A 25,427-nucleotide genomic window follows, 5' to 3' on the forward strand; every position below is an offset into this window, starting at 1 on the left:
TGAGCTCTTGTGGCTGCCCAAGGGATGAGTCAGTAAGTATGATAGTGCAGGCAACTTCCTCTGCCTGCTAACTTCCTCTTTGGGGCCTGCAAGCACGCAGAAAGTTATAACAGGCAAAAAGTCCCAAGAGAGACAGACTGTCCCAGGAGACATTCAACTCAACAATTTTTAGCAGGCAAGAACAGCTCTTCTGCAGCTGCAGGAGCTGTCATCCAAAACAGAGCTGTTAGAGAAAGCAACATGGCTGCAAATAAGATGGGTGGAGTCAAGCCAAGGGGTAAATAAAATTATACAAACTGTTTTTATAGTGACCAAAAACTAGTAGTAGAATGTGAACTACATACCGAGTCTCTGGCTCCTCATTACGGTCAACTGCTGAGGAGCGGGGCAATGTTTGCCCAGCACACGTGACAATCTCTGATGCAACAGATTATTGCAACAATGGCTTCCTACCCTCAAGAAAAAATACACTGAACAGTTTAAAAACAAACAGGTGTTAAAAAAGGATGGAGCATGCCTTTAAAGAATGTACAACTCCAGAAACCAAGGTGATGTGATTGCCTCAAATTAGCACAAAATGTCCACACAGAAGGCAACGTGGGAGATAGGACAACCAAGCCTAGCACTTGACCTTGAGGTGGGATCAATATTTTCAACAGAAGCATTAAGATCCCCAAATGGAAAAAGAGGAAAAAGTCCTCTTCTGTCAGCCTGTTTTCTACTTCTATTGGTGATAGTTGTTCCAGAAAATGCATTGGAATTATTTCAGAAAAGATGCCTTTCCAGAAAAAACAAAAACAAAAAATCTATGCCTAGTCAAAAGGCAGAACCAGTCTAGAAGTCCATGGAGCTGTGTGCCAGATAGTCTTTGCGTCCAATGTTGCTGACTTGCTTGGTCTGCATGGCTTCCAGCTTGGGGCAGTCTGTGATACGATGACCCAGTCCCCCACAGAAAGCACAGCCTCTTTCTCCTGGAAGTGAAAATACTGCATCAGTTAAAAGTTCAGATCATTGAAAGGTGATTACCACATGGGAGGAGTAGAAAGATTTCCTATGCAGCTCTCAGACACAAGACATGCCTAGCTTATTATAGCTGTAATGTGACTTTGTGAAAAATGCACCTGGCTGGCATCTAATTTGCATAGCAGTTATTTCTTTCCTTCCTTCATGAGGCCACTGAGCAGATAAATCCTTCCATTTCTTCGAATAGCAGATGACCATAATTCCAACATGCTTTTACCTAACACAGCCATGCTGAAGATTGAACTATCTCAACTGTAAAACCATTCTAGCCTCCCAGGCCTCCTCTCATCCCAAACTTTACGAACCAACTACTGACCTCCAATATCCAACATGGATTCATCTCCACAATGCAACACTTGAAGCACGGGGGGCACCTTCTGCTTGGCCTCCAGCAGCAGCGCCTTCAAATCCATGAGTACCGATTCATCTAGGGACCAAGAGACAAGTCATGTAGACAAAGGTCAATTTCTCAGATAGAACACAAATGCATTTCAATTACAGTAGACAAAGAACAGTGCCTATACAAGTAGCTGTCTCTATAAGGTATCGCTTGTGATATGCCCAAGCCACCCACTGATCATATCCCAGTTCCCCAGAATATTCTTTGTTGTTAATGATTCATTAGGAAGCATGACTGGATGAGCCCAGCTGACAAAAATATAATTAGTTGAAGTTCATTCATCCTTCACCCTCTTAGTTCCTCTGGCTCCATTCATCACAGCCCAGCTTTTATATCAGCTTCTCAGTTCCTTACCGCAGGCTTTGTTGATGAATGTGGTGGCAATGCCAGTATTCCCTGAGCGGCCCGTACGCCCAATCCGATGAACTGGGGAGGGAAAAAAATCAGACACAAATACCATTTTTAGCCCAAAGAAATATGACTTGATTATGCTTCCTCACCAAAGCAAAATAAAGTAGCCATGGGAAATTAGTAAAAAAAGAAACAGACCAAAAACAAACCGTTCAGTTGTCCCATCAGGTTAATTTAAGCCTATCCAGGTTAATTTAAGCCTATTCAATGAAAAAAAATTCTGGAAAGCCCTTCCCACTCATGAATAATGATTGATGTGACACACTTTACACGTGCATACATATAGTTACATTTTTTTTCTTTTTATGACTCTGTAATCCCTTTTATAGCGGTGGCATCGTGGCAACTGAATGCAGCTCAGCATTTATATATGCATATAGATGATTACATATACCCACCAAAAGCCACATTCCAAATAAAATCAGGACCAGACTGTTCATACAAATTAATTGAATTCATGAGCCCCGATTTCATTAGTTGTGTGCAAAATAAGATACCTTCTCTCACATACATTCAAATTCCCCTTGCTCTTTCAAGAGAAGAGCAAAAAAAAAAAAAAAAGAGAGAGAGAGGAGAAAATAGGAATGAGCAAGAATAATAGAAAATAAAAAAGGGGAAAAAAACTAGATCTTTTATATGAAAACAAAAGTAAGTAGACAGAAGCCACAAATGTCCAGTAATTCAAAGTGATATTGCACACATAATGATATTGTCATTCAAATAATGAGTATTATAAAACCTATATTGGGGGGGCTTCAGTCATGAGTGACTCGTGGCTTGACTACTGCAAACTGCAACACACTCTCTATGGGGCTGCCCCTGAAGACCACCCAGAAGCTGGTTCAAAAAGCAGTGGCATTAACAGTAACAGTCATGCCCATGTAATATGTCAGCTTTGATTGCACACCACTGGTTGCAGGTTTACTTCTCAGTGCGATTTAAAATACTGGTTGTTATCCATAAAGCCCTCCATGGCGTAAGTCCCGGTTACTTGAAAAAACCCACCTGTATCCCATAATATATGACTGACAGATTCAATGGTGGGGGAGGAGGGTGTGTGACATGCTCCAGGTTCCTTCAATTTAATCAGGTAATCTATCAGAAGCCCAGAAGCACATTTGCTTCCCCTGAGATCCAATCTGGTATTGTTTAGAAGAGCCGTGAAAACCTGGCTCTTCACTCATGCTTTTGGCAAGGGACAGTTAGACCCCTTGCTTCATCACACTTGCCATCCTTTACCTTTATTTTTATCATTTAATGAATTGATCGTAATTTCTTTTATTTGACTGACTTAAGCTGCCAGAGGCATTGAGAGTCAGGCAGCATGCAAATGATTATGCCAATTACACAATCCACACTACAGGTAGTCCTCAACTTACAACCACAATGGAGCCCAACATTTCTGCTGTTAAGTGAGATATTTGTTAAGTGAGTTTTGCCCCATTTTACGACCTTTCTTGCCACAGTTGTTAAGTGAATCACTGCAGTTGATATGTTAGTAACCTGGTTGTTAAGTGATTCTGGCTTCACCATTGACTTTGCTTGTCAGGTCACAAAAGGGGATCACATGACCGTGAGACACAGCAACAGTCATAAATATGAACCAGTTGCCAAGCATCTGAATTTTGATCACATGACCAGGGGATGCTGTAAAGGACATAACTGTGAAAAACGGTCGTAAGTCACTTTTTTCAGTGCCGTTGTAACTTTGAACGGTCACTAAATGAACTGTTGTAAATCATAGGGCTACCTGTATCTGCAAAATGATGCAGATGATGTCCCTTGTCCCCTTGGCCTATGAGAAGCTGTTAGGTGTCACCAAAGGAATTCAAATTCATTATCAACAGGGAGGAGCTTCATTTCTTCCTAATCTTCAATCCTCAACAGCTGATTTCTGTTGCTATTTGCATCTCCCAGCCATTCATTTGTTGGACCCCGCCCAGTAATTTATTTATTTTATTTATTTAACACAAATTTATATGACGCCCTTCTCCCAAAGGACTCAGGGCAGTGAACACAAGCTAGAAACATACAATGATAAAAGAAGAGTCTAATTAAAACCAATTAAAATCAAAATAATAAATAATAAAACCCCAGAATCAGAAGTCAGCCCATTTGTTGACAAAGCCAAGTCTTTAGACCCCGACGGAAGGAGTGGAGATCAGGCGCCGTCTGGAGCTCGGTGGGTAACTCATTCCAGAGGGTAGGAGTGCCCACAGAAAACGCCCTACCCCTGGATGTCGCCAGCCGACATTGTCTGGCCGACAGTACCGAGGAGGGCAGCCCTATGTGAGCGGACAGGACGGTGGGAGGCAGGGAGGAGATGGTCCTGCAAGTATCCTGGACCTAAGCCATGTAATAAAGCTAAAAGATACAGTAATAGGTGAGCCAGGCAAAAAATTGATAAGAGGAAAAGCTAGGTGGTGTCTTATATCCTATTTTAGCTGAACTCATTTTAGAACTCAGATACTATATATATATATAATTTCTGCAGCAGACTCGCAAGCCAAATTCTGCTGATTGTTTTTTCACTCAATATTTTTTTAATATTGCTTTTGTCACAGTGGATAAATTCTGTATATGTTTAAGGATTCCAACACATGAACCCGGTAACCAAAAACCCCCCAGGAGTCCCTCTCTTTCATACCATAGTTTTCTATTTCCTCGGGCATGTCATAATTGATGACATGCTGAATGGCTGGGAAATCCAAGCCTTTGGAGGCAACATCTGTTGCAACAAGAACGTCCTTTTTCCCATCCCGGAAAGCCTCAATAGCCTTTGTCCGCTCCTCTTGGTCTGTAAGATGAAGTAATGCATTAGAAGAGCAGAAGGATTTCCCCATATCCCTAATCCAGAAGCTTCCATTCTCTGTGAACATGATTCACACTCTTGGAACAAGAGAGCCTTTATCTTTACGGACACTTTTATGAAATGACAAGAGTAAACTGCTTTACTGGCCAAATCTGGATAATTTGTTTTGACATTTGTGTGATACCACAGGCAATACTGAGAACTCCCTAAAAGATCTGATAAAGCTGCCGAAGCTCCTGCTTGAATCTTCTTTTCTAGAGCCTTTTCTAACCTTTACCATGCTTCATACCATGTGACTGCAATTCTGTGATATAAAAGAATAGCAATAGCACTTAGACTTATGTACCACTTCAAAGTGCTTTCCAGCCCTCTCTAAGCAGTTTAGAGAGTCAGCCTATTGCCCCCAACAATCTGGCTCCTCATTTTACCCACCTCAGAAGGATGGAAGGCTAAGTCAACCTTGAGCCTGGTGAGATTCGAACTACCATCTGCTGGCAGCCGAAATAGCCTGCAATATTGCATTCTAACCACTGCGCCACCACAACTTTGAGGCTGGCAGCAAGAAACGTTTTTTAAAAATCTAATCTAACTATAGTGAAGTCAGAAAAACTGTTATATATACAGTTTCTGCTCTTTCAGATTACTACATTTTATATCTGGGACCAAAGGTGTACTTTTTTCAAAACCAAAAGGTTTTACAGACCTTTTCCACCATGAATGGCCACAGCTTCTACACCTTTGAGTAGTAAATATTCATGAATTGCATCTACATCAGCTTTCTTCTCAGCAAAAATAAGAACCTGCCAAAGAAAAACAAAAAATAAGTGATGATTATACTACAGTCCCTTAATCAAAGGGAGTTCCCACTTCAGAAATAAGATCGCAACAGCCAAAAAATCAGATTGTTCTCATGCAACACTGCTTCCTTTTCTACGACAAGAGCAAAAAATCCAGATAAGATGACTTTGAGAGTGATAAGATCAGATCAGATCAGGACAGGGCTGAACTTACAGGTGGTGGAGTCTTCTGTAGACATTCAAGTAGATATACCATTTTAGCTTCCTCTTTCACATATTCTACTTCCTAGATCGAATGAGAGAGACAAAGTAAAAGATACTACAGAAAAGTCAGCACAGGGTGGCTCATTAGGGCTCAACAAATTAGTACCTTGAAGTATTGAGTATAAATATGAAAAACCAAGGTTGACATTATGCATAAATAAAGACTAAACAGGATATATTGAATTATATAATGAATAAATTAACAGAACATTTTGAGATTTCTCCTACCCAACACCCACAATCTAAAGAACTCACAGGCAGCTCACTTTAATTTGGACTCCCTACGCAGTACAGTTTGAGGTACAAACAGAGCCAGACTAATGAAGTGCTCTAAACTAGTGACATACCTGTATGACATCCAAACTGGCAGCTCCTGCACGTCCCACATTGATTGTGATAGGCTTTACAAGGGCACTTTTTGCAAAATTCTGAATCTTTTTAGGCATGGTAGCACTGAAGAGAAGGGTCTGTCGCTGTCCCTAAAAGAAAAAGAGAACTACAGATGGCAAATAAGCAATGATGGACAATTTGCTCTGCTGATGCCACACTATAAAAATTCTGCTTCCAGATCTGGCCACAGGATATATTTTACAGGATTTGCAAGTCTGAATAAATGCAGACCAACATTTGTACTGGGCAAGTAAGAATCTCATCTTTTATTTCTGAAAAGTAAGTTTGAAAAGACAGAAAATAATGCCTCAAAAAACTCACAGGATCTGACCTGCAGGGTGCTTAGATCTGGCTGGCATGGCCCACCTGGAAATAGCAAAGGATTGGCCCGTGTGGTGCCTCTGCTAGCAAAAATGGGGCACATGGGGGTCAGCACACATCCTCCTGCGCCCTGTTTTGGCCGGCAGAGTGTTGCAGGAGGCATCTGTCCCGTCTACCGTCCATCCCATCTCCTCCCCCTGCCCCCCACCCGGCTGGCCCAAGGAGGACAACTATAATGTGATCCAGCCCTCCAAGAAATCCTGTACTAGAGGAAAGAGAAAACAATAAGTGGCAGAATTTCTAATAGCCGGAAAAAAAGAGCTTAGTGGCCCACATAGCTTTTTGGCTATGAACTAAGATGAATTATCTCAAGAGGCAGCATGAAAATTAAATTTTATCCTATGTCCTCATTAAAGCTGGCTCTTTCTGATAACTGAGAAAGAAGAATTGGTATGATAAGTAGCTGTTCACAATATATTATTCAAACATCTGTGCTTCTATCTACTCAGTGCATGATTTCTAAAAAGAGCACATGTACCAGATTGCCAATCTGGCTCGCAATCTTTCCAATTAGTCTAATGTTCTGTCAGGTTTATATAAGTTATAAGACCAACAAATGGAGACATCCAACACAAATAAGATCCTAACAGGTTCAGATTAAATCTTATCTCTACTACTAGCCTAAAGCTTTTATATAGACCAGAAAAACACCACAGTTGTCATTAGCCACCTATCCGGTACCAAAAAATGCATAAGGCTGAGAGAAAAATAATCATTTAAGTGATCAAGGGTTGACTGGGATCAGGTTTGGAGCAAAATCTGCCCTCCCTAGTACCTTGAAGTAGGAAAAGATGGTGCGGATATCTCCTTCAAAACCCATATCAATCATCCTGTCAGCTTCATCCAAAGCCAGGTAGCGGCAGACATCCAAACTGACCATCTTTTTCTGTAATAAATCCATCAGACGGCCTGGGGTTGCCACCATCATGTGTACGCCACTGAGAAACAGAAGGGTTAGAACATTGGAGAGCACCCTGTACTAGCAACAACAACAGAAGCATAGCGTAAAAATGTGGTTATTCCCGTGAAGCATTTGCATCTCACATTTCATAAATGTGATACCTACACAGACCTTGATTACTGGTCTGTGGGGCCTCTTGAGGTCTTTCCTATTTTTACCACCAACCAGAAGATCAAGTCCTAAATTATGGGAATGATGCCACTGGAGCAGGGTCATTAAACAAAGAAGCTTTCTTTCCTTCCCAGTGATACCATTCAAGATCCCTGTCAATAAGAGTGGAATAACTGGTAATTCTGTGCCACATGTGCCGCACAGTTCTTCTCTCTTAACTCATCGGGGTGAAACACAGCAAGCCGATGCGAGGACAGGATGATACATGGGCATGGGCATGGGCATCCACGTGCATCACATCAACCCGCTATCTATTTTTGCATGTAGAGATAGCTGTGATTTCCTCCCTTCAACAATGAAAATTAGAGGAGAGATTAATGTGGCTTTTGCTCTGGACTCCTAGCAAGCCAGGATCAGATTAATTTAGATATGTACGTAGCCAATATCAGTGAGACAGAGATCCAGATCTTTTCAAGAGGAATTTCTGCAGATGAAAAATAACAGGCCAATCCTACTGACAATAAAACCACAATCTTTTATACTGTGTAGGAAGAGGGAAAAAAACCTATTAAACCAAGAAGCTGAATGCTGCTTTGCTTCTTTAACACCCACACAAGAAAAACGTAGCCACTCTGCTTTAAATGTTCTTCAAATGTCGCCCTTACTGTTTGATAGTCTCCATTTGTTCTTTCACAGACATGCCACCGATGCAAAGAGCACAGCGCAAGGCAGGCATCCCGTCCTCGTGCAGCAGGCGGCAATAGTACTCCAGGATGCCATGGGTCTGTCGAGCCAGTTCCCTCTGTAGAAACAAAAACCTGATCAGCTAGGGACCGTTGTCACTAAGTTGATTTAATTCTCACCTCTTTCTCTTGGCCAAACCACTCCCCATGCCAAATGAACAAGCGCAGTGAAAGCCGGCTGACTTACGGAGGGGCAGATGATGAGCCCATATGGTCCTTCCCTTTTGGAAAATGGCAGCCTCTTTTCCTGCTCCAGGCAAAACATGATAACTGGGAGGGTGAACACAAGGGTCTTGCCAGAGCCAGTGAAGGCAATACCAATCATGTCTCTACCGGAAAGTCTGTGGAAGAAAACAAAGGAGCAAATGAAGCCCTTGCTGCTGTTGGAACAAACAGGGCTGCAAAAGCTGCTTTCGGGTGCATTAGGCAGGGAGGAGGAGAGTTGAACTGCCACTGCCTGGCAGACTATGAGAATACAGGTAATCCTCAATTTACGACCACAATTGAGCCCGACATTTCTGTTGCTAAGCGAGTCAGTTGTTAAATGAGTTTTGCCCCATTTTACAACCTTTGTTGCCACAACTGTTAAGTGAATCACTGCAATCATTAAGTAAGTAATACGTTTGTTAAGTGAATCTGGCTTCCCCATTATCAGAAGGTCACAAAAGGTGTTCACATTATCCCAAGACACTGCAGCCATCATAAATAGGAATCAGTTGCCAAGCATTTGAATTTGGATCATGTGACCATGAGGGTGCTGAATTCGTCATGTTTTCAGCAGTGTTGTAACTTTGAACCGTCGTTAAATGAACTGATGTAAGTTGAGTACTACCTGTATGTTGAAAAGTTGAAATCACATAGACTTTTAGCCTCCAGATGCTGAAGGCACCCTATAGCTTCCTGTCAACTCTAAAGTCTGCCCTTGTCTTTTTTTTTTAATTATACAAATTTTATTATAAGCTAAGTCTGCCCTTGTCTGAAGCTGGTTGAAGGTAAGAAATCTAACAGTTTCTAGAGATCCACAGGTTGCCTCCACTGCTTTATCTAATTAAGAAATGTATTTAAAATCATTTATGTATTTAAAATCATAGAAAGTCTAAAGGAAATGGAAGAACTGAGGTTTCCAATAGTGTACCTGTTAAGCTTATTTAGTTTACAAAACAAAAAGTCCAGACCATATACTTGGGTCCTAGTCTCTTTCTCTATTTTTGTCCACATTCTGCATGCTTTGATCCTTAATAAACAATTCCAAAATAATGAACAAATGACTCTTTTGCAGATCATCAATTCAGGGATTCTATTGGACTTGATTCAGTGTGTAATAGTGTTGGTGGTATCACCGGAAACTTGTGACAGCGATAATTTTGGCTGGTACACAGACTGTACTCTATCTAGAAAATGCCATCTTTTGAATTGGCTTGGTGAACAAACTGTACCTTATCTAGAGAAAATTAAGCTTGCCTTAGGTTTAAATTGCCATTGTTTCTTACAGACTATATTAATATATTCTACATAGAGCACCATTTAAAGACCATTCAGAAAGTTCAGCTGATACAGAGTGTAACTTTTCAAATGTTGGGAAAGGGAGAAGGAGGCTGATGTAGAACCTACTGTATATACTGCAAGAATTATATTGCTTATTAATTTGGAGATCCGGTTTAAGATGTTGATAATAGCCTTTGAAGACTTAGATTTCAGATCTGGTTAAATATATGCATCTAAAGACATTAAATTATAGCAGGCAAAACTGCTTTTCAAAATGCAATTCTGTATTATTCTAACTGCTACTGATTTAATGTTTTGCTTTAAACTGCAGCAGCTTATCTGTAATGATTTAATGCAAGCGAATTCAAAATCTGGCATTAGAGCTTAGAGATGCTTGCAATAATAAATTTATTTCAATGATTTATATGGCCACCCATTCTGTGAGCACAACTCTGGATGGCTAACAACAATAAACATAAAACCCAAGAAAAACCAGGTGCCTAATTCATTATTTGGATTCATTCCTCTGTGTAATCTCCGGGCTCCAATCTTATTATCCCAAAGCTAGCAGTTTATCACTTTCAAGGAAATGAAGAGGAACAAACCCTGCCAGATTTTAAGGGGGGACGATTGCAGCAAATCATCTTGCAGCATCAAATATCCCACATATTTATTGTTGTTAAAAACGGGTCTAAACCAGAAACTCAACTTTGCCAATATCTGATAAAATGGACTCTCACCTAAACATCTTTCCCACAATAAAATTACAAGATTTGAAAGTTCAGTTTCTTTACGGATTTACCATGGCAATGAGGTGAAAATAGAGAGCATAACTAGTAATAAAATTTCACATAGTGCTTAGTAGTGACCTATCAGAAGCAGGCTGGCAGTACTCATGCAACACTCACATGGTAGGAATACCCTGTATCTGGATAGGAGTTGGTTGCTGGATCCCCTTCTTTTTCAAGCCTCGCAGAATTGCTGGAGGGAGAATTCAGTGAAAAGATTAGTAAACTAAGCTAAGTAGATCAGAAAACAGAGTTGTGTGTTTCCAGAAGAAGGATATTGAAGCAAGATGGGGTACTTTTCATGCTGAGATTTAATAATGTGACATCATCAAAAAATTCCCACGTATCCTGTTGAATATGAAGGGGTGTCAAACACGAAGCCCACAGACCATATGCCCATTCCGGCTCCGCAAGGGCAAAAACAATCCCAATATGTCACAATAGGGCCTGCAATGTGATCGGGTTTGACACCCCAGTGTAGAGTCTTAAAGGTGACAATCAGCACTTTGCTTTATTTATACCAAGAAGCCAATTGGCAGTTAATGCAGTTCCCGAAACACTAAGATTACCTAAGCATAGTGGAAAATACATGTCACTGCCCTGGTGATCCATTTTGCACCAGCTGTAATTCCAAAGGCTTTTCAAGAACAACCCCATATAGAGTGCATTATAGTGCAATAATTCAAAGGGGAAGTGACTAGGACATGAGTGATTCTGAGTAGGAGTCCCCATCCAGAAATAGCTGCAATTGGCACACAAGATAAGAGCTGTACTGAAGCCCTCCTGGCCATCTGTCACTGATTCCTTGAGCAAAAGCTATAGCTAGATGAATCCCAAGTTGTAGACTACCTTTGGATGGGAGAATATAAATCTGTTCAGAGCAAGATTGGTGCAATTATGGGATTGCTTGCCCACAGAGCCAAAGCCACTCAATTTTGGAGAGATTCAGTCTGTTCCTCCACTTCCAAACACTGATAGCTTCCTGGCACTGGGTCAGCACTTCTTCTAGTTGGCTGGGACAATACAATCCTGACTTAATTACTAACAGAAAGCTTGCTTTTCAGCCCTTCTCCCCACAGTTCATATAAGACAAACTCTGCTGAGATTATTGGGATTTCAGCAAAAATTAGGTAAAATAATATCCAATCTTAACTAAGCTTAAAGAGAAAAAAAAGATTACCGGTAGATCTCCACAATATTTAATCTAAGTGAAAAACACACACATTTCCCCCAAACAATAGAGCACTTAGACATTTCTAGTCAAAGTGACTATCACAAGAAAAGCAAGCCAACATCTTAACAGAAACATATCTAATGAGTTCGAAAGAAATCACTACTACGGTAATGATAAATCACACCAAGGAAAGTGATGAATAAAAGAATGGAAAATTAGTCTGGAACCTCTAAGAAAAAGTTTAACTTTGCTTATTCCAATAGCCATAAGAAACTTCTGGTACTCTCAAAGACAACTTATTTCTGCAGCAATGAATAAAAGCTGCTCAAGTCAAGTTGTGCATATGAATTGTGCTTGGTACCTGCCTGTTAAAATGGGTGTTTACTGCTTTTTTGGGAAGAATTTTTAAGTGCTACTCCTTTAAATTCCAGGTACAGAAGTGAAGCCACCTGGACCTGGATATATAACAGGTTCCTAGCTCAGAAGGTTCGGCTACATTGGAAGATTTCATAATTCTTGGATGCTTATTTTGACCTGAGTTAGAACCAAGACTTCCTGAGCCAAAAGGGAACAAACATTCTACCACTTGCACCTATCATTCTTAATTTTGCATGTCCCCTTTGATAATATCGAGGCAGATGAGAATGCATGTAATAAGCACTAAAGACAAGGAGACATCAAAGCTTTGGTCCCTTCCACTCTGACATTGTGAAAATTAAAGAAAACCATGGTCACCTTCATGTTCTTTTTTGTTGCAGAGGCCAACCAAAGGGACTCCCCACTAATCCATGATTGTCTAAAATATTTCTGGGTACGATGTCTGCTCTACTTTTGTCAGGGATTTTATAAAATCAATCTGCAGACACGTTCAACATCCACTTTGTTATATACTTTCCACTGAAAGGAAGGTATGAGGTCTTTCTACCCACAGAAACAAGTGAGAAACCTTTATCTTCAGCCTGCTTCCCCCCCCCCCCCTTGACTGGTGGGGTATGCTTTTCTGTAGATATTGTCTGTCCAAATTAACATATAGTTCCTTTCTCTCAGTCTTCCAATGCTAGGCACCCTGCCTCAGCTTGCTGGGAAGGCATGATTCTTCCCTGGATCAGACCATGAGATGAATGACTGATCTCCCAAACCCAACAGGCTAGAACCCATGATGATTTGGTCCTTCTAGGGTTCTCCAAGGACATTCCTCTTGACAAATTGTTGATGCTAACCACCACCAAGAGGAAGAGACCATAGATAGTCCTTGACTTACAACAATTCATTTAGGGATCGTTTGAAGTTACAACGGTACTGAAAAAAAGTGACTTATGACCTTTTTTCACACTTATGACTGCTGCAGCATCTCCATAATCATGTGATAAATTCAGACACTTGGCAACTGACTCATATTTATTGCTTAATGCATTGTAAGCCGCCCTGAGTCTCTGGAGAAGGGCGGCATATAAATCGAACCAATAAATAAATAAATAAATAAATAAATAAATAAATAAATAAATAAATAAATATTTATGATAGTTGCAGTGTCCTCGGGTCATGTGATCACCTTTTCGTGACTTTCTGACAAAGTCAATGGGGAAGCCAGATTCACTTAACAACCGTGTTACTAATTTAGCAACTGCAGTGATTCACTTAGCAACTGTGGCAAGGAAGGTTGTACAAAGGGGTAAAACAACTGTCTCACTTAGCAACAGAAATTTTGGGCTCAATTGTGGTTGTAAGTGGAGGACTACCTGTACTGCAATTGTAACCTACAGAATTAAACTTGTATTTAAAATGATATGTTTCTGAAACACAAACAGAAACCATTGTGGTGGGTAGTCTTGCATATGATTGCATCCAAGGAACTGTGTTCTGAGTCATAATCACAATTCCTTATATCCTTGCAAAGGCCACAAGAAAGTGGTTCCTGAATATTAGTATTTCCCAAATTGCAGCATCAATTCATCATACTCTTGAAAGATAAATATTATTTTCACTGGTTGTTGTGAACACTCCCCCCCCCCCCCCATACAACATCCATCTAGAATGCTAGAGAACTTTTCCCAAGTCACCAGAAACTCAAATTTATACAACATAAGATGGTCTAAACAGTATTCCTCTTTGCCCTGTGAGAGGACACTCTGAATAGTAAATCATCATAATAAGCATAGATATGAATCTCTTGGTCCTCACATTTCTGATTAGGGCCGTGATTAACTTTTCAAAGATTACAGGAGCTGAAGCAGAGTCAAGTGGAAGGGGTCTGAATTGAAGCAATCCTGAGAAATATGTGGTGATTCACTCTAATGGAGATGTGAAGGTATGCATTAGAGAGGTTTATGGTAGCCAGGAAACCTTTTGTCAAATGTCTTCACTCTGAATATAGAGCATTCAATCAATCTGTTCAAATTTAAAAAGTCCTCTAAATCTATCTTCTTTGGGTCATGAACAATACCAAGAACAGGCCAGTACAGTAAATCGCTCATGCTGATGCACCTGCTCAATTATTTGAATGGTCAGCAGATGACCCAGACAGACCAACGTCCTTTGATGTAATTCTGATTTCCTGGATGTTGATTATGGTAGAAATCTAATTATTGAACTGAGTTCCAGAGCATGTCTCCACTTGATCCAAGCATCAACTGTTGTCCAAAAATGAGATAGGCATTTGCCCATGAGTTGTTCTCTTACATCAATTTTATGTTCTTTTCGGTTAGGGCTAGAATCCTTTGACATCATTAAAATGCCTGCCTTGTAGATCCTGTTGACCCCAGCTACTGCTTTCTTAACCACTTCCAAAATGAAAAAGACAACAACAAACTGGCAATGTTTCTCTAATGGCATCTGCTTTTTTCCCTATTTACTTGAAAGTAGATACTTTATATTTTTAATCTCCACCAACACCATGTCAATGAACTCACCAAACAACTTTTTGCCCTTGAAGGGCTTTAATGTCACATTTGCCCTCGACTAGCAGTCAACTTGCCAATGCCTGAGCTACAACCCTTGATGAGCAGTCACCCCTGGTGCCATTGAGTACATCCTCAAGTTACGATGACAACGGGAACCAGAAATTCCACTGCTGAGGTCATAAAGCATAATATCACATGACTACATGCTTAGCAATCCTGGTACACCAGGATAACCAGGATAACCCCGTGCTGATCTTTAAGTGGGAAGTGAGTACCAGGAGTGCAGGAGTGCTGCAAGGAAGTAGGGGTGCCATGGAATTCCTAACATTTGAAGATAAGATTTTTAAATGATATGTGAGATCAATTACCAGACTCTTAAAACAATGGAGGTATTTATCAATACTCTAACCTCCAAAGAACCTGCTTTAAGAACTCTTTTCAACACTCTGTCTGCCCTACATTCTGTAGGCTCTGGGAGAATCTCATCCCCTCTTCTCTGGACTAGAGACAAAGAGATGAGAGCTGCCACATGTTTATGCATTGATGGAGTAATGGTTCATGTTCTTGTGTGGAAATGCATATGATATATTAGCTGTGGAAGGAAGTGCCTTGTGATTGAATAAACACCTGAGTTCAAATATATTGACTGCTAGGGAAGGTCTTATATAAGGGAAATATAATTTATTTGGGGCAATATAAAAGTAGGTCTGGAACATTTTGCAAACTAGATAACTGTGTCTTGATCCCAAGATTGTACATGTTTGAAGGCTTTACCACATTATAGAACTGCTAATTTATTTGTTTTTCAAAGTAAAGCAAGTATATATGCCTCATAATCTGAACACTCAAATCAAATTTGAAATCAATAGCATGGATACTTACCAGCTGGGAACTTCATCTCTTTGAAACTTTTGAGAGGAGGTGGAATGCCTTCCCCTTCCACAAGGATATGGTATTTTTTACGGACACGGTCATGCCTTGCTTCTGACATAGATAGGATATATCGGGGAGCCTTCCAGCTGGTGCAGAAACACAGAAAAACCTTATTTATTATAATTACTATTTCTGATCCTACTGATTGTTTCATTTGAAAATTTCTGTCATGATGTTTTAAGCAAAAATTGATAAACAGTGTTTGTTCTCCTAACAAGCCAACATCAACTGCAATTTTCAGACATTTCTTTGTAAACAATTGGACAGAAGATTTGACAAAGAGATCAACCACCTACCATATTTTCCGGCGTATAAGATGACTTTTTAACCCAGGAAAATCATCTCAAAAGTCGGGGGTCGTCTTATATGCCGGGTACCCGAATCTGAGTTGCTGGCGCTGACCGATGACACTTTGGGAGCGCCGGCAACATTGAGGGGAAGCTGTACTCCGAATTAGTTCCAACCTACAAGAGGTGCCAGGCAGTGCGGGGCCCACGAGAAAGGAACGCATCCCCACTCTACCCCGGAATTCGGGTCACCTTCCTTCCTTTCCCAGCAGTCCACGGTGAAAGCGGCGCCGCGGTCGACCTGGGCCAGCGCCTTGCACACCTGGCTCTGTGTCTCCATTATGAGAAGCTCCATGCGACTTCGCATGTCTCCGCCCCAGTCGTGCAGCTCTCACAATCCGCTCACCGGAGGAGCCATGAAGTGCTCGCACCGCCTTGCCAGATCTTCCTCATCCTCCTTTCCCCACAGCTTTTCCCGTTATAATTGCTGCTGCTGCTGCCGCCGAGGCTGCTCCTTCATCTCCGCCCACCGCACCAGACCCAGCCCGGCCAGCACCGCCGTGGCTCCCGCAGTCCAAGTGGATCGGCGCCCGGGCTCGCAGGCGAAGGGTGGGAGTGCGCAGCGATCGACGCCGATCGCTGCCACCCACCATCGCCCCAACGGGAAGAACCGCCCAGCAGCGATTCCAAGGAGCCCGAAGCGAACATCCTGGAGCAGCGCAGGCCGGCCCGGAGGCTTAAACCCCGGGAGCCCAGGTGCCGAACCCCGCACAGCAGAAAAGACATGACAGCCGGTGCCCAGTTCCTTCTGCAGCCATCCGGATCAGCGCCCGGGCTCGCAGACGAAGGGTGGGAGTGCGCAGCGCACTTTCCTAGCTTGGCGCCGATCCGGACGGCTGCAGAAGGAACTGGGCACCGGCTGTCATGTCTTTTCTGCTGTGCAGGGTTCGGCACCTGGGCTCCTGGGGTTTAAGCCTCTGGGCCGGCCCGTACTGCTTCAGGATGTTCGCTTCGGGCTCCTTGGAATCGCTGCTGGGCGGTTCTTCCCGTTGGGGCGATGGTGGGTGGCAGCGATCGGTGTCGATCGCTGCGCACTCCCACCCTTCGCCTGCGAGCCCAGGCGCCGATCCCCTTGGACTGCGGGAGCCACGGCGGTGCTGGCCGGGCTGGGTCTGGTGCGGTGGGCGGAGATGAAGGAGCAGCCTCGGCGGCAGCAGCAGCAGCAATTACAACGGGAAAAGCTGTGGGGAAAGGAGGACGAGGAAGATCTGGCAAGGTGGTGCGAGCACTTCATGGCTCCTCCGGTGAGCAGATTGCGAGAGCTGCGCGACTGGGGCAGAGACATGCGAAGTCGCATGGAGCTTTTCATAATGGAGACGCAGAGCCAGGTGTGCAAGGCGCTGGCCCAGGTTGACCACAGCGCCGCTTTCACCGTGGACCTCCTTGGAATCGCCTTGGAATGCTGGAACCAGCTGGTTGCTGAGCGGAGCTTCCCCCAGGCATCTAGGGGGATATTACCGACGCTCTGACTTCCCCAGACCGGTGGGGCTTGCCATCAGTGGGGGTCAGCTGGGGAAGTCGGAGCGTCGGTAATATCCCCCTAGATGCCTGGGGGAAGCTCCGCTCAGCAACCAGCTGGTTCCAGCATTCAGCAGCATGCAGCCTTGACTAGATCGGCACAGCTTCCTGTCAATGTTGTCGGCGCTTCCGTAGCGTCATCAGTCAGTGCCAGCAATTCAGATTCATGAAGCTGTGCGGATCTCGACAAGGCTGCATGGGTGAAGGAAAAAAACCTGGTACAAAATAGCCCTCTTGCCACTACACGTAGCGTAGCCCATTACCTTTCTCTACAGTACAGCAACAATACATACAGTACAGCAACAGTACATACAGTATAGTATACAAATATAACAGTCAAGACCCCATCATGGCTCCACCAGCAAGAAGAAAGAAATATGAAGCCAGTTTTAAACTTAAAGTTGTAAACTTTGCCATGGAACATAATAACTGTGCTGCTGCAAGACAATATGGAGTAACAGAAAAGATGGTTCGGGACTGGACAGCAAATGTAAAAGCATTAAAGAGTATGCCAAGGGGTAAGTGTGCATTAAGAAGAAGCACCCCACATTGGCCAGAACTCGAAAAACATGTAGCAGACATGGTGAATGAGCATCGCCAAAACGGTTATGTAGTTACACGAAATAAAATATGTTTGTTTGCACTTCAGTGGGCCAAATCTAACCCAGATCACAGCAACAGATTTAAGGCCACTGTATCCTGGTGTACTAGATTCTTGGAAAGGCATAATTTGGTTCTGAGGCAAAAGACAAAAATTGCACAAAAATTACCTGCAGATCTTGATGCCAAAGTAAATAGTTTCCATCGATATGTAATAAAACAGCGCAAGAAACATGGCTATGCGTTAAGTAGTATCGGAAATATGGATGAAACTCCAATGAATTTTGATATGATTGGAAATAAAACTGTCCATCCAAAAGGTGAAAAAACAATTTTAATTAAAACAACAGGACATGAGAAGTCCAGTTTTACAGTGGTACTAGCATGCACAGCTGATGGCTCCAAACTGAGACCAATGATTATTTTTAAAAGAAAAACAATGCCGAAACTAAAGTTCCCTGTTGGTTGTTTTGTACATGTGAATGAAAAAGGCTGGATGGATGAAGAAGGGGTAAAGCTATGGCTTGATAATATATGGAGCAGGCGACCAGGTGGACTTATTCAAAAACGTAGTCTACTGGTGTGGGATATGTTCAGGGCTCATTTAACTCCCAGCACCAAGCAAAGGCTTGCAAGAATAAACACAGATGCGGCAGTTATTCCTGCAGGATTGACATCGTTGGTACAGCCACTGGATGGGTGCCTAAACAAGCCATTTAAAGATCGCATTCGAGAACAGTGGAATGAGTGGATGGTTAGCGGTGAAAAGTCATTCACAAAAGGAGGAAACATGCGTGCTCCACAGTTGGATGTTTTGTGCAAGTTTGTCATAAAAGCCTGGAATGATATTGATGCAGAAACAGTAATCAAGTCTTTCAAGAAGTGTGGCATATCAAATTCATTAGATGGTATGGAGGACGACTACTTGTGGCAAGATGAAGAGGAAGCCGAAGCTGAGACCACACCATCTGATATGGAATTAGATCCATATGATGACTGCCTTACAAATGTATCACAAGATGTCCTTGATGTACTTATGATATCAGATGACGAACAGGAGGATTTTGAAGGCTTTTAAAGGGAAACTGTCACGCCAGCAAAACCTGTAAAAATAGCTTGTAGTTATGATGGGCGTTACTGACTCGCCAGGGACTTGCTCGGCACTGGCTCTCTATTGTTTGTTATCTTCCTCCTATCATAATCAGTTCCAGTTTGGTTGACAGCTTAGAAAACAAACAGCATGGCAGCTCCCATCGGTTTATTGTCTTATCCTTCCTTTCAGCTTTAGAGTGAATTAGAAAAAGTTTAATCCAATTGCACTGTTTTATATTGACATGTTTGATGACAAACAGCCTTATGTTTATAAGTGACAGTTTTCCTGCTAAGTACCTGCGTGTCATAAGCATTTGAATTAAAATTACCATATTGAAATCAAATCTGATGTTTTTTAATTTTTATTTGGTGTGCGTTGGAAGAGGGGTAGTCTTATACGGCGAGTATAGCCCAAACCCTATATTTTAACAGGAAAAGTAGGGGGTCGTCTTATACACCCAGTTGTCTTATACGCCGGAAAATACGGTATTTTATATCCAACCCATGAACACCATGGCTACAATCTTATATGTGATTGCAACTTTTAATCTATCTATATCTATCTATATAAGTAGACAAAGTCACATGCAAATGTTAATTATTTCAAGGTAGAACCTCAAGATAGAGGCACATTTTTTATGCATTTTAACGCAAATAAATGTTATAGAGAAATGTTTGTCATATTTTGAAAAGGGTCCGTGTACATCTACCTGGTTTTAATTGGATCATCATATGTGATGCCCTTTGCCATTTCCTTCACAGACATCAGAGCTACACAAGAAAAAGACAACAGTCAGCAGCCATGAAAAAATAAAAGCAACCTATTTGAACATGGCTTTATCCTATGCAATAGCAACAGAAGGCTAAAGTTCCTGGGAAGCACTCGGGATTTATGGTGCAGATTGTAGAAAACCTTCCATGCATAGATTGTTCTGCAATTTCAGCATGAATCTGGAACATATATGTTCCAGAGTGAGGTAAAAGGGAAAGTCAATAGAAGTTACAGTACATAGTAGAAGCTAAACTGAAATAAGGGAATCAAAGGCACAGAAAATGTGGGTATGCATAGCAGTGGAGACACAGTAGAGGAAGGTAAGAAAGATCAAGGTGAGGAGTCCCACTGGGCATCTACACAAGGTACATCAGCCTTGTCCTATTCTCCTGAAAGACCCCTCAAGTCTATCTCAGCCAAAACTTGGAATAACTAAGATGTTATGGGTTTCAGTTTGGCTGGCCACAAGCATTCCAGAATGGCCCATCCAAACATCTGAGCCTTAACATGCTTCTTCTAGACATGAAACTTAATGCATGTTTTATTCTCTACATGTTCAAAATTAATTATTTCCCAACTATCCCAATTTTTCCATCTTCTATAACATCAACACCATTTTTCCAAGTACCAAAGCTATTTGAAAAAATATTATTTTTGCCCTTTACCTCGTCCTTCTGCCACACTTTCCAGGATCTTTTCTTCTTCTTTAAGCTGTTTCTCTTTAGCTGACTCCTTACGTGCTGGAAAGAGTAACATATTAGTTAGTTAGACCAAAATCTTCTTTCCAGTAATAAATCAAACCTAGTATGTTGATTGTTACCTTCTGCCTTCTCTTTGAGATGCTGGTGCTGATCCAAAAGGCTGATGTTAGACTGAGGGCCCAGGGGAATGTCATCTTCATCACCATGATACTCGCTGCCGCTGTCTCTTTGTTCCTCCTCCAGCACTCCTTTGCGACGAATCTGCAGCAACTTTTGCAACTAGAGGCATAAATTTATGCGCTGAGAATTCCATTAGAGGCAGGCTTTAAGTACAGATCTTGTATTTGTTGGAACCCTCTGAGATTTGTATTCTCAACTGTTTCTCAGTGAAACTCACCTCATCAATATGTATCTAACCCAGTGATGGCTAACCTTTTCTGGACGGAATGCCCAAAGTGCGTGCGCGCATGTGCACGCCCAAACCCGCAAAATGCAATGCGCGCACCCCATGCATGCACGCAAGCACCCGCATGTGCTCTGCCACCGCGCGTGCACGAGCACCCCCACGCATGCGTGTGTGGGCCCCCGCGCCCCCGCGCCCCCTCTGGCCCCTGTGCATGCGCAGCAGAGACCTGATGATCAGATGGTTGGTGGGAGGCGTGCACGCATGTGCGGCAGACCTGAACTGGGACAATGGCTTGCGTGCCCACAGAGAGGGTGCTGCGTGCCACCTGTGGCACATGTGGCATAGGTTTGCCATCCCGGATCTAACCTATTCAATTCTGCCTATTTCTAGGCTAATTTTAAATAGTCAGGTTTTATTTTTATTTTTCACAGCAAATATGAAAAGTACTTTCAGATATTAAAAGAGTGAGTAGGAATCAAGGGGAATGAGAATCTAAACTCATATAAATCGTTTAGAGTACTATATTCAAATTTTCACAAAGTGCAAAATTTATACCAAGATTCTTATAGCATAGCTTTTTGGAGATGTGTTTTATAGAACTGGTTAACATAACTGGAGCATTTCCCCAAAATAAATCTGAATGTCCACAGAAGACAAAATGAAAATAACCATATGATATACAGTTGTGGGAATTAGGTATGTCTAATCTAATGAAGAGATGGACTAGGGGGAATATGATAGTCTTCCAATACTTGAGGGGCTGTCACAGGGAAGATCTATCTATTCTCCAAAGCATCTGAGGGCAGGACCAGAAGTAACAGGTGAAAGATTATTAGAGACATCCAACCTAGAATTAAGGAAAAATTTCCTGAAGGTCTAAATGACTTGCCTCCAAAAGTTGTGGGTACTCTTTCACTGGAAATTTTCAAGAGGTTGGACAATTATATGTCTGAAATAGTATAGGGTGTCCTGCTGAAGCAAGGAGTTGGAATAGAAGACTTCCAAGATCCCTCCCAAACCTGTTATTCTATGTTCTATGTATACAGCCTGAGAAGTTCCACTCTTGGTGAAAACTAAACATACATTTTACAATGAGAATTTCATAACTACATTAGTGCTATGATAATCAGAGGCAGAATTATACAACTAACAGTGGTAGAGGACATGAATAGGATGTTACAGTGCTCATGATTTAAATGACATCTAAATAATGCCACCTGACTATGATTCTGGGTGGTTGCTAATACTTAAGCAGACCACAATACTAAATTAGTATTTCTTTGGAACTATCAGGGCTTTTGTTATGTTGCCTACATGGGATAATAACAGCACTGAAATTATATTCAAAATAAATTACAAAAATGTTTATCACTATGCTGCGATTAATTCAAGTCTTGATTTGTATTGCTATAGGTGTATTTAGTGGAACCTCTCAAAGTAGGGTGACACTAATATCTTGCACTATTATACTGTCCACAAAAATATTGCTGCCTTACAAAGCAGGTTCATTCAAAACTCTAATTAAATGCAGAATTGCAGTTCTGTATATAATACTTGTATCTTAGAATTTGAAGTATATTCCCCATTAATTACTGTTCTTTATATCAACCAGTATGCTCTTTAATAACTAAAAAGCATTATGCTGAGCCAGTCGTAGGGGACTTGCTCCAAATATTGCTGAGCAACAACTCTCAATCACCAATCATTAAGCAAAGCTTAAGGTGGGGTGATTTGGAATTCAACATCTGATGAGCTACAGGCTTCCCATATCTGTTTTAGTTATTAAGCACAAAACAAAAAAGTGTTAAGTGAGCCACATTTAAGAATAATATTTTAATAATGTCAGATCTACTATAATATAATAAGATCTACTATAGATCTTATAAAAGTGACAAAAAGAAGCACCTTTTAGATCACGGGTGTCAAACTTGTGGCGTCACATTGCCATCACATGATGTTTCCCGATGTTTTTCCCATTCACAGAGCAGGGGTGGGCGTGGCCTGCGCATGACGCATCCGGCCTGTGGGCCACCAGTTTCACACCCGTTTTAGATCTACAGTATCGTAGCTCAATTGCATTTACCTGCATTTCCTGCCCCCCTTTTCATTCAATTGTGTCCGATTCTCAGAGAGCACCTGGAAAAGTCTTTGCAGGTGTTTTTCCCCCAGGTTATCAGAAGTGGTTTGCCATTCTTCCTGAGGCAATGAGGTAATTTAGATGGAGTGATTAGGGTCAAGATCACCCAGCTGACTCTGCGCCTAAGGCAGGACTGGAACTCACAAAATCTCCTGGTTTCTAACCTAATGCCTTAACCACTACACCAAAGTGGCTCTCATTTATTGGTTTAGAGCGCAACAATTTATAGGGATTATTTAGGGCAGGGATTTTCAATCTTTTGTATCTAACTCAACATCAACTATATGCCCTTTCGGGATAAGCAAAGCACTACATGACAAAAGTTTTCAAACCGTTATGCAAAATGATTCTATTAACTCTCACCGGCCACTCTACCAAACACACTGGGTCCCACCATGATAGATACACAAAGGCTACTTTTCTCAAAAGAAGATGTGTATGTTCATGGACATTTTTAAAGTATATATTTACCATTTTATGTTAAAAAGCTTAACTAAAGTGCCAGTGGCTTTTCTGATATACCACCCAACTTATTTCCGAGTCTCACCCATCTCCCACAGACTCCAGTGGGGAACCATTGACCTCTTCTTTGGTCCCGAAAACATACAACAGAGCAACCAATAGAAAAGGGGAAGCAGAAAAAGTGCGCAGACCCTTAACTAGAAGACCCTAGAAAATCCTCAATAAGGGTCACACAGGCCCCGCAGCTGCGCAGTGAGGAGACAACAAGCTGCGGTGTCCGTTAAGGGCTCGCGCCGCCCCACGCCAACCTATCCCACCTTACCAGCTCCTGCTTGCGCTGCTTGAGGGGCACATAAGGCCGGTAGTCTTCGTCTGCGTCATCATCTTCCTCCTCCTCCACCTCTCCTTTCACTCTTTCTTCTTCCTCTTCGTCGTCGTCTTCTTCTTCTTCTTCTTCTCCAGAGAGGCCCGACGCTTCCGATTCTGGCTCGTGCTGCCTCTGAGAGGGTTAGGGGGGAAAAAAAAATCACTCGACCGGCGTTCCCCAAACGTGGCCGGGACCCCGCCGGCCCGAGGCGGCCTTACCTTCCTGCTGCTTCCGGCCTCCATGTTTTCAAGCTACTCCGCTCGCTCGGCCTTCCGCGCATGAGCGAACGGACGTATCCAATGAGGGAAAGGTTACCGTTGCTTAGCAACAGCAGCCCGCGCCTACAAAGCAAAAGAAGCGACGAAAACGGATGTGCGACCGGCGGAAGCACAAACGGCGGAAAGGTGGAGCGGAAGTCCGGTCTGGGGCCGTCGGGCGCAGAGGAGCGCGCCGGGAGCCCTGCTGATTGCAAGCTGCTAACCTTAGTTGGGGCTAATAGCTCGGGTTCGCTTTTGCGACCTCTTTAGTAGTTTCCGGCGAGAAGGAGTGCGAAAAGAACCCCGTTCTGTATGAGGCGCTTGGTGCTCTCTGAGCTGGCTTGTTTTCTTGGAGACGTTTCATGACCCATCCCTGGTGATGTTACCTAGTTCGGGTAATGAAACGTCTGCAAGAAAACAAGCCATCTCAGAGAGCACCAAGCGCCCCGCATGTCAATCCTGAGCTACAAATATTCTCCTTTATTGGTCCCATTCTGTGTGGCAGGAGTCGCTGCTGAATTAGCAGATGGAGGGTCGTGTTTCTGGTCTGCCATCTGTCAGGAATTGTGTAGGCAGGGTCTCCTGCTTAGGCGTGGGGGGGGGACTTGGACTAGATCAGGGGTGGGCAATTGTGGCTCTTTTACAACTGTGGACTTCAACTCCAAAAAAAGCCAAGTTGTCTCAGGAATTCTGGAAGTTGAAGTCCACAGGTTGTAAAAGAGCCACAATTGCCCACCCCTGGACTAGATGACCTACCAACAAAGTCCCTTCCAATTCTGTTATTATTCTGCTTCTCTCTGGGTTAGTGGGCAGCAAGACTATCCTGCCTGGCGTGGAAAACGTGGAGACCAATTCTAAGAGCGCTTTTTGTAAACCTTAAGCCTGATGCTACTTGGGCTTTCTTGGCTCTGGGCGTGCAGAATAATATAGGCAACTACTTTTAAAGTGCTGTTTCTTCAAAGTTAGGATTTATTTTTAGGCTGAATTTGAGGTCGTCATTGTCCCGTCCCCGTACCCCCCCTTTGATTCCCGAAGCTGCTTCATTAGCGGTGGATGGACCTTGTAAATTAATTTTTTAGAAGCCGTTTGCTTTTAAGCCACATGCATGGATATCCCTTTGGTCCCCGTAGATTTTTGCAACCTGCAGAATTTGTGATACCATGACAATTCAGGGCTACGTGTATGTACATATTCC

The 25,427-nt window shown here is 42.5% G+C and overlaps 1 protein-coding gene across 1 annotated transcript; it reads right to left on the reverse strand.

The window, feature by feature from the left end:
- Nucleotides 1-829: 829 nt before the first annotated feature.
- DDX41 (DEAD-box helicase 41) lies at nt 830-24,268 on the reverse strand. Its single transcript, XM_070937146.1, has 17 exons — nt 24,194-24,268; nt 23,931-24,107; nt 20,723-20,882; nt 20,568-20,642; nt 19,841-19,901; nt 15,523-15,659; nt 10,687-10,759; nt 8,481-8,634; nt 8,216-8,352; nt 7,254-7,416; nt 6,055-6,186; nt 5,658-5,729; nt 5,350-5,446; nt 4,482-4,631; nt 1,778-1,849; nt 1,340-1,450; nt 830-971 (listed from the first exon to the last, which is right to left on the reverse strand). Exons 1-17 carry the CDS (start codon nt 24,215-24,217, stop codon nt 835-837), a joined length of 1,932 nt encoding a protein of 643 aa, XP_070793247.1. The 5' UTR covers nt 24,218-24,268; the 3' UTR covers nt 830-834.
- Between the last annotated feature and the right edge of the window lie 1,159 nt (nt 24,269-25,427).

The sequence above is a fragment of the Pituophis catenifer genome, unplaced genomic scaffold (assembly GCF_029215685.1).
Source record: "Pituophis catenifer annectens isolate HBS135680 unplaced genomic scaffold, rPitCat1.0.hap2 SCAF_2, whole genome shotgun sequence".
Classification (NCBI taxonomy): Eukaryota; Metazoa; Chordata; class Lepidosauria; order Squamata; family Colubridae; genus Pituophis; species Pituophis catenifer.